General features: G+C 38.5%; 1 protein-coding gene across 4 annotated transcripts; it reads right to left on the reverse strand.

Annotated features, from left to right (window-relative positions):
• Positions 1–531: 531 nt before the first annotated feature.
• Positions 532–9782, reverse strand: suds3 (SDS3 homolog, SIN3A corepressor complex component). 4 transcript variants are annotated; one of them, XM_020636643.2, is made up of 13 exons: positions 9554–9782; positions 7895–7964; positions 7677–7732; positions 7002–7073; positions 5824–5843; positions 5572–5728; positions 5188–5283; positions 4922–4983; positions 4805–4826; positions 4100–4205; positions 2817–2901; positions 1550–1584; positions 532–1398 (listed from the first exon to the last, which is right to left on the reverse strand). In XM_020636643.2, exons 1-13 carry the CDS (start codon positions 9663–9665, stop codon positions 1389–1391), a joined length of 903 nt encoding a protein of 300 aa, XP_020492299.1. In that variant the 5' UTR covers positions 9666–9782; the 3' UTR covers positions 532–1388. The 4 variants fall into 4 exon arrangements, with proteins under 4 accessions (XP_020492299.1, XP_065804150.1, XP_020492297.1 ...); XM_065948078.1 differs by lacking the exon at positions 1550–1584 and adding an exon at positions 8816–8909 and having other exon boundaries at positions 9554–9688; XM_065948080.1 differs by having other exon boundaries at positions 1275–1398; positions 1550–1601.
• Positions 9783–10341: the final 559 nt, after the last annotated feature.

A 10341-nucleotide genomic window follows, 5' to 3' on the forward strand; every position in this document is an offset into this window, starting at 1 on the left:
CAAGCCCAGCAGCTCATGTTGAAATTTCCGAGACGCGTGCTGAGCAATTGACCAATAATGACCGAGCGGATCGGCAGACCAATCAGAGCAGACTTGGCCCATGTGGGGTCTAACAGTGTGGGCTCAACAAAGTGTAGCTGACGGACTCAGAGCGTAGAGGGAGCAAGGAGGAGCAGTACATGAAAACATACACTTTTTTCGGACTTTAGCTATTGTGAACATACAAAAGTAGGTACATAGATCAAATATACGAACCCCAAAAAGGGCACAATATGGGCTCTTTAAACGTTGCCAATAGCTTACTGCCAATATAATTTTCAAAAGTGCACTTTCTGTTTAGTGCTAAAAACTACATTCTTGCACGCTAGCAAACTAAATAAAGGTGAACTATACTACTGTTAGCATGATATAACAAAGCATAACAGGTGATGAATTCAAGAGTGTCAAGTTCATTCTAGATTTAATTTTGCTTTTATGACTAGTTTAATCCAAATGAATTACTTAAAAAAAAAAAAAAACCCTTTCATCAAATTATTAAAACAAATAACATTTTTAATAAAATGGAACACAGTACAAATCAACTGTCAACTTAATGCTCCACATACAGCTGAACTTCTGCAGATCATTCACATATGGAGAATATCACATAAAATAAGAAAAAAATAACATCAAATCCTCAAAATACATTTTTTTTTTTAAAAAGAAATTCATACATAGGAATTTTGAACAAATTATCAGGACAAACCATCAGCACAGAGAGCAGCCTCTATTCCTCGATGACAGTGCAAGAGACTTATTCTTTTTGGAACGGTTACTTCTTCAGTGAAGGGATTCATGATGTACAGCCACGCCTGCTGCTCATTCTCATCATTTCCTAAGTGCCTTTGAAATCAGTGAGACAGTCTTGAAAATGTTCAGGAAAAATAACTTAACCATAAATGTAAATAAGACGGGATGATGTAGAAAACAGATGTGTTGAAAACTGCAAGAGACAAAAAATAAGGAATCAAAGCAGGCTTCTTTAATACCAGTAACTGCCTTCACAAACATGCCACATAGTGACAGATAATGCTGGAAAACAGTAGTAATTGGTTTATGTGGGAAAATTGATTCAATCTGATGGGACTGTGTATGCTTGTGTTGTGGGGGATGATTTGTGGGATAGATGTTAAAGAATAAGAGGCCACATGTTAAACTCAACAGAGAAGCACCAAATAGGGGAACAGGGGCTAAACAACAGGGTGGATGGATAGACCAATGAACAGATGGTAATTGGGCGGGAAGGGGTGGGGTAATGTTTCACGCAGCCGACCGTCGACGGATGACAAACGCTCCCCTTTGCAGCTGTCCCAGGTAGATCCTCATCTTTGTACTGTCGCTCGTCTTCCTCACCCAAATCTTGAGAACAAACAGATACAATCACTTGATATAGACATTAGTACAGAGGAGATACAGTTCAATTTTCCCTCCTGATGCTGATTATTTTGAGATACCATAATGAATGTTAACAGAGATGTGTAATGCATCGGATAAAAGAGGAGGATTTCACCTCTTCATCTCGGATAATCCAGAATTCCGGATTATCTAGAAGAATCACATCACTGATACATATTATTAATATTCTTCTTTAGCAGCTTATCTAATGGATTTGGTATGCTAGCATTGTTGTACAGCCTGGCTCAGGTTAAAGCTGTCGTAATACATGAACATATATGAACATATATGAACATATAAATACAGATCAAGTACAACATAACACTTTTCTTTAATGTATTGAGAAAAGTCACAAATAATCAACTAATAAACTAAATTTTGGTTTAAACAAGATTAAAAGACAAATCCCTCTTTACCTTTCTCTCATTGGTGATCAGGCAATGAGGCAATTTAACCAGCAGGGGGCATTATTCACCCTTACTATATGGCTAAAAAAAAAATTGCAGCTTTGCATTTTTCACAATGTAGTAAAACTGGTGGGATTTTTTGTGATAAATGTTGTAAAATTGCTAGCTCTGACTAATGGTTTATCCTATGCTAGCACCACACAGGCAGGTTGCCATTTCATGTGATAAATTGCCTTAAATCCATTGTTTTTCTACCTTTATAAGCAGTAGTTTTGTCTTAAAGCTGTAATAAATTCATGGTGGCAGCACAGTGAAACTTGTTCTTGATGGGGACAAGACTGAAATTCCAGCAGAACAAGCTGTTTTTTTTTCCAAGACTAAAAAGTCATGTAATCTTTAATCTCTGCATAGACTAATTCATTAGTGATACCATGCTTTGTAGGCAATTCAAAGGCTCCCATAAGTTATTGTGACTGCAAGGAAATTTAATAAAACTAATAATGACTAAGTAACAGAGAGAAGCAATTACCTAATACATTGCTTATGTTTGTCTATGAATGTTTGAGCAAATGTTACTCGGACGGAAGTACATTGTTCATTTGTTGGAAACCATTTTCAGCTGTTGCTCAATACACATTTGGTGCTCTGGGGAGATTTTACAACAGCATGGTGGTGTACATGTTATCAAGTCAAAATAAACTCCAATGATTGTTCTCAGAAATGAAGGATGTGTTCAAGTCCAGTTGTGATGACTACAATGATGGGTTTTGAATGTCTTTTTGGACTAAAATGTAGCTGCACAGCCCAGAGGAATAAAATAAAACATGTTGAACTTAGCCTGCACAGACAATAAGTGTTAGGTCTTTTTCTGAGGATTTTTACAACCGAAAGGAAAGTGCAGAATTTCACCAGCCAAATCTCTCAAGCAGTAGGTTTCTAAATGCAACAGGAGCTGAAATGTGAATTAAGGCTCACCTCATTGGTCCCGACTGAGCTGATGACACAGCTAATCTTTGTGTTGTCCTTAGACTCCAGGTAGATAGCCTGGCTCTTATGGTACCTGTCAGCAACAAAAACAGCATTAATTCAGCATTCAAGGTGAGCACTGAGGGACAGGCACAAGTGCAGACGGGAGAGGCGTTCATTATCTATAATTTCGCCCAGCTGAACAAATCACATTCCTCCTGAGATGGCACTAAATGGATAATTGGAGGGGAAAGTCAAAACAAAAAGTCTGTAATATTTTTCATGGCTGTAAACTGTCAGAGGACAAAGCCGACCCAGGGGAAGAGACTGACAAAAAAAAAAGAAGAAAAAAAAGGCTTTTAATCATTGAGGGCGCTCTGAAGTATAATGATGCATATGTCCCCCTGCAGCATTTTGTGAAGGCTTTCTCGTGCAGCTGGTGTCTTTACGGAAGAATAAATGAAAATTAGCCTTAATGGAAAAGTGCTCATACCTGACAGTTTGCTTCAACTTTCTTTGAACCTTACAGCAGCTACTCAACATCTCTGCTTTACAGTTCGGCTCTCACACAGAAGGACATCAGAGCCATTTCTGATCATTGATTTTTTTTATTTTTTTTTTATTCCCTTTCTCTAGGCGTCACAACATGCTGTGAAGCACCGGCTTCTAATGCATCCACCTTCTCTGATTTTTATTTATTCATTTATTTTTAAATGGTGGCTACAAGCACAAGCACATGTTTGGTGGCTGCTAAGAAACAGCACTTATAGTAGCGCCGACAGAAAAAGATTGCCTCCATCAAGGAGGTTTGAAATTGTCTATTGAAGACCACCCAAACACTATCATAGCTTTGGCAATGTGGCCATCTAGTGGTGGGAGAAGAAAGCAAGGAAATTCTAAAGAGGACTGTTTTTAATCCCCTTCCTGTTCATGTTTGTTCAAATCTAGGAAAGGTAGACAGTCACGCCACCTTGAACATGACTGAGCTGTCAGAGTTTAGACAATTATTCTATTGTTTAATTTGGGAACAAAGATGGGGGCACTAGATTGAGGCAGAATGGTATTGAAGTTTTATACAATATATTTTTATGTTGATTTTAATTCAACATAATTTATTTCAGATTATTAGATGTGCACAACTGGAGGAGGAGCTATTTCTTTAATGTGTGTTAAGTATGTTTTTTTTAATGCATCCTTGTCTTGTCTGTTTTATCCTGATGTCTGTGAGTATTTTCCTGATGTTGGATGTGTAGACCATAGATTGACATAGCTCACATAAAAAGAAAACTCACCATCTTTTGTCGTAGTAAAGTTTCCCCTCCTCGATACGGGCCTCATAACGCTGTGAAGGGCTCTCCATGGGAGCGGAGGGGACATGCTCCGGGGACGAGGGAGACACTGAAGAGGGGAAAAACACCTGATGAGTGTCACTGGGAAAATTTAATGTACACATAATGTTTTGTTTTTTATAAAATACAGAAATATACATGTATAATGTTATCAATTCCACATAGAGAAATACGCTTATTCACTGCCTTGTTGAGGGAAAGGGGAACATGATACTACTGTCCTTAACTCTCTATTTAACATGAAGATACAAGCAGCTGCCAATAAGGGTAGGAAACAGGTAATAAAATACTATAGAGGACTGCAGCATTGTACAGCATCGCTTCTGGGCCAGTACTCCAGCTGGTTTCTCAATAAAAGGGGCCATTCTGAGCGGCATCTGATGACTAGCACTTACTATTGACAATTACCTCCTAAAACTCCATTTAAAAAAACAAACTCTCCCTTTGTTTATTTAAAAAAAAAAACATTTATTGTCTTATTTTTTTTTTTTTTTTTTTAGTGCAAACTAAAAACAAAATACTAAAAGCTAAGTTCACCAGCTGTTAATTGAAGTTTTACATTGAGTGCACAGACAAGAGGACAATGCTGAATTTCTCATCTAAAGCAGCAAATCAAATCTTAATGACAGAAGGTGAGCCTCATCATACCTGGCCGTTTGGGTGACTTTAGCTGTAAAAGAGAAGGTGTGAAAATAGGACAGAGTTAGACAAATGCAGATTCAGCAGGAACACATAATATTAAGAAATTAAAAATAAATGTATCACCTTATTAAGTGTTCTTAGATCTTCCATTATTTGGTCATCTGTTAACAAATAATTTAACTGAGGTTTGAAGAGTTAAGGAAGGTTTTTTTTTTTTTTCCCCAGCCAACAGGATTTCATGGATGAACTTCCACAAAAGTAGATGCTAGCCAATCTGACAACTGAAAAACCACCTCAGGAGTTTCATATGATACAGAACAATTTAACAATTATCTAAGGTGATAATAAAGTCTCGCCCATCAGAAACAGACAGTGTATGTGAAGGATATCTGGTGCAGGTTTTCTCCGTTTGTCTGGTATTGGGACCGGATCATTAGGCCGTCTCCTCAGCTTCCGAGTCATGATAGGTTTTACCTCCATCGAGTCTGCGAATGAAATAAATAATGTCGAACTGCGCTCCAACAGTAACATACAAGTTTTCTCAAAAAGCATTGCCATTGTGCTTTATTATAAAACATACATTTAAAAACAGAGAGAGGGTTGAATAAAATCCAGTGTCTGTAAGAAGTCCTGCTTTAATCAGAAAGCTTAATATGAAAATGTGTGGAGAGAGAACTCTCACATCCACCCACATACTACTTATTTTTTTTACAGCTTATTTCTTTCTCTTCTGCTTAGTCCCTGATCAAATAATTCCATTCTGGCTCCCTTACCGCCTGTCAGCTCCATTGTTAATTTTTCGTTCTCGATCATCTTCTTCTTCTCCTCCAGCTCTGCAATTAGATTTTCCTTCAGTTCAACCTTTTTATCGTCAAACTCCTTCACCGCCGCCTTCTTCTCCTTGATGTAGTTTCTCTCCACCTGATCTGTCTGCAGGAAGATGAGAAGGAAATTGAAAAACTATTTTTTTTCCCCCTTGTATAAAAAAAAAGAAAGAAAGCAAGAGCAAGATGCAATGTACTCACCTCAAGCTGTAGAAACAGGTCTGTAAAGGGAGAGCAAACATATCAGTTCAAATTACTACTAATAGTTTAAGCAGATGTTTATGAACTTTAAATGAGAGAGACAATTATGCCCTGAGTAATAAAGAATGCATTTCTTACTGTTTCTACCCTTTCAACATGTTTGTGTTCACATATCATAAATAACACAAGGCAGTCTTAAAGTGAGTGTACTCCACTACTTCGGATTAGTTATCATGGGCTGTTTGTGATTTTGCTTGCAGTGCAATTTATAACAATGATAAGCAAAAGCACTACAATAAGGCTTAACTTTAGAAAACACAGCCAGGAAAAGGGAAAAAGCTGATCCCACGCAAGCCACTGAGACAATACAAAGTTAAATGAAGAAAATAATTAAAAAGTCAAATGGAGGAAGTGAGACATATTGGGACATATTGAGAGAGAGAGACTCATTCCTCCTCATAATAAATTAGATTTCAGTTTCTGTAAGGCAACTCAAATATAATGTCTCTAAATAATCCAAATATTCAAACCTTATCTCGCTCTATCCTTGTTAGCTGTGGTATGTAAAAAGTTGCTGCAAAGTGTCCTTTATGTTTCAGCTGTCTCCCCCCCTTTGAATGTACTGCAGTCCAAAATCCAGTGTATCAGATTGTTTTTAAGGCAGCCAGGTGAGACAGAGCCTTGCAACTGCTCAGCCAACCAAAATGTCCAACATGCTAAAATTCTTTACAACATTGCAGCTACATTTTGTTGTCATGGCAACAGCCTACAAATGACAACTCTTTCTCAATAACGGAAAATGTGTTATATGTAATATTAACTGCACAGCGTTATTCACACACCCAAAATAACACTGAGAGGCGCATATACGATCATTCCTCCACTCTTAAGTTGCTCTAAGTTAATGTTGTACCCAATAGCTAGCACGTCTACGTTGTAATAAATGAATGGTTAAGTAATGGCTCTATATACTTTTTTAGGGATAAACACACATTTGAGCAAGTTTCCAGTTCTATGTTTGCTGCCAATTTGCCAAGGTTTTCCTATTGACAAATAATCCCCCCAAAAAGGCAGGAAGCAGTCCAAAATCCAAATATTTTACACCCAACATGGCAGCTGTGGATGCATTTAAAGCAAAGCACAGAAGTGTGTTTTATGTCAAATATGCCTCAGCTTGCCTGCATTTCGAAGTCTCTCTTTGTACTGCTGGTCCAGCTTCTTCATCCTCTTCTGATACTCCTGCAGCGTACCTGTGAGGTGAAAGAGTCGTAAACAAAAGGATTAGATCTTTGAAATCACAACATTTTCTATAAGACTTTTAAGCTATAGTTTAATAATGACTAAGATGTATGTGGAGGGAGAGGACAATGATTCTTAACTACTACAAAATGTTTACATAAAACATGCCATCAATGTTTCTAGGCAGCACATCAGACTGCTACTTTCATTACCCACCTACAGTACTGACCAGATTAGACTGCGACCATATTTGAGAGCTCATGTTGTCAGTCAACATCAGTCTGAGCAATTAGGAGGTCGTGTGCTAAAGTGGGCTGTTTTAAGACGCAGTCAAAATGATTAAATAAAAGCTGTTCAACATGGGGTTATGTTTTGTAGTTATGATCATCAGCTGGTTTTTAAGGCAGATCGTGGCTGCCTCTGAAACAACCTTTTACTTTCTGATGATGTAATCCACCAACAACCACCGCCATGAAGAACAATAAGCACATGCCTGAGTCCTTTAATAGTCTCCAATAAAAATGATTTCCCAATGCTTATACAGGTCCCATTCCACATGAAGCCGTAGCAGTTATTCAAATATCAGTGATAAAGAAGGAAAAAAAAGGGAATACCTTCTTGTAATTGCTGCAACTGTCTTTTCAGAGAGGCCAGTTTGTCTTGGTACATCCTGCGATGAAATAATAAACCAGAGCTTAAAATATCACACTGGCTTTCGCTGTGTGCGGCATAAGGGCAATCCTTCAAAAGGTTTCACCTTCAACATGATTTTTTTTTTTTTTTTTTATTATTAAGGGCAAAACAGCTGATCCACGGTCGGCACAACACTTACTGCTCTTTGATTTCAACATAGTCATCCTCGTCATGCTTGGCAAGGTCTGTTTCACTGGCATCTTCTGTGTCTGGAAAAGGGGACATGACAGGAGCAGAATCGACTCACATTTCCAAAAAAAAAAAAACCCCACATCTTAACTTGAAACAGATAGTGATTCTCTGTTGTGAAAATATGAAACGTGATCATTTCAGCATTTTGTACCCGGAGATAAAATGTTAGTATTAGTGTTTATTTTCAACAGGATCTTGACAGACAGCAGGGAGCAGATGAAAGGACGTGCGTGGCACTGGTAAGGTAATGGTGAACACCCAGTTTTGGAATGCCCTCTGGTTAGATTGGGGGAAAACCAAAAAGGAGCAACCCCAAAGTTTGGGCATGAAAACTCAAAACACTCGTCTCGACATTAGGGGGAGGGGGGGGGGGGGGAGAGAGTTCAGCAAGGCAAAGTTAATAAGTTTTAAGGCGAAAGGCACATCAATCGACACATGAATGTTGCAGTTTTCTTGTTAAGTGTCAAGCATTTTTGCCGCATGGTGGGATTAAAAATCAGTCTCCGGGCTAACTTGCTGTCAGACCATCTCTCTCTCTCCCTCTGCGGACAGATTACATGTTGAGGCGAAAGTGGCAAACTGTGGGGAGCTAAGTTTGCTCGCATGGGCTAAAGAAACCTGGGTAAACGCAGCGTTACCTTCACCTCCGGACATACGAGAAGAGAGGGTTAAGGCCCGGAGTCGTAAAGCTGAATCAGCAGCTTTCAATTTCGGTTAGCATTTAATGGCTAGCATAAGTTAGCTCAGCCTCCTGTTAAAAAGAGTCTCCGTGTGTAGCCTGAAAGTAACACACGGAGCCGGAGCTTAAAAAAAAAAAAAACAACAACAATTTCTCCGCTTAGAAGTCAATTACAAGAAACCAGCTAACCTTGAAGTGCTGTCATCGCCCCCAAATTCTCCTCTCCTTCTTCTTCTGCTTCTTCTCCTCCTCTCTGTTCTTTACTGCAACCCGTCCTGTCTCACTGTACAGTGTGAAGAAGAGGAGGGCAGTGCAGTGGACACAGCACGCAAAGGTTTCTCCTGCCTGCACGACCTGTCACAGAGCTAACGCTGCGTGGCTAACTTTAGCTTAAGCTGCCGGCTAAATCGACGCCCCATGTGGTAACCTCATTTATTTATTTTTATTTTTTAGAATCAAATATAAAAAAAACACCTCCGTTTATATCCCACGTAACGCTGCAGTGACATTTGATTTTAAAAAGTTGTATTGCACACTATTGCACAACTTTTAAGTGTTGTTGTTGGATTACGCGTAAAAAAAACACGAGCTAGTTAGCAGGTAACACACACGATGTGATACTTGACTTAAGTTGTGAACACACCTGAGTGTTTTAACCTGTGTTCAACACGATTAATCACCTGATCCTGACATGTTTCTCCACAAGGCTACATCACAGCTAGCAGGCTAGTTACGTGTGGTTCAGAGTTTGATGGATTTGATCGTGTTTGTCGTAGAGATTTAGTATTACACTGAATTACGTCTCGATTTCACATCAAACGCATTGTCGAAGTGGCTATTTACGCGTAGTTATCGCGCGGTTTTTTTTTGGCGTTTCTTCTCCAGCATTAAAAGACCGCGACGGAGAGGTTGTTGTTTTTTTTTTACCTTCCTCCGAGTCTCGTCCTCTGAAACTCCGATCGTCGTCGTCGTCCACGCTGTCCAGTTCTTCTTCGTCGTTGTAATAATCCACCATAGGCGAGAGTAAAGTCGAAGCCATTAGTTCGCCCAAAAAAAAAAAAAGAAAATGTAAACAAACACAAAATAAACAATCGATTTGTGTTTTCGCAGCTCGCTTGGAACAGCGCCTACAACTGGCAAGGACCTCCAAGCGGCCAAGTTGTCCGAAGTTGTGCCTGTATAGATTTTCTGCAATATTATCGAGTGTTATCAAAACAAACCAAATGTATCTGATGTTTTTGATACAAATTAAAATGATATACTTAAGAGAGAGGATATACACATAAATAAGTGTATTTGCTAGGTACATTGAAAATAAGTTAGATGAACATTTAAACAGGCATATTATCCGGACTTTAAGGGCTGTTAGTGCTCTTTGTTTTGGCTCCTAGTTAGTTCTCTTCCCGACCTGTTAGGAATCAATAGATGGGCATTAGTTGGGGCATTTTACCGAATTAGTTCAAAGTGCAGTCCCATTACAAAAAAAGGTTTAACAAAACAATTAAATATTCAGACATGGATATTTACTGAGATTATATTATGATCTATTTAAACCCAGGGCATTAAATGAGACAGTGATAAGCCCCAATCCTGACCCCTACATTTTAATTTATGTAAATACCACTTAAAACATTTTTTTAGATTTGTTTCAACTGTGTAATTTAAAAGATCTTTATGATTAAGTTCAAACAAAGGTTGAAAGACTTAGATTTATT

Source organism: Labrus bergylta, chromosome 2 (assembly GCF_963930695.1).
Source record: "Labrus bergylta chromosome 2, fLabBer1.1, whole genome shotgun sequence".
Lineage (NCBI taxonomy): Eukaryota > Metazoa > Chordata > Actinopteri > Labriformes > Labridae > Labrus > Labrus bergylta.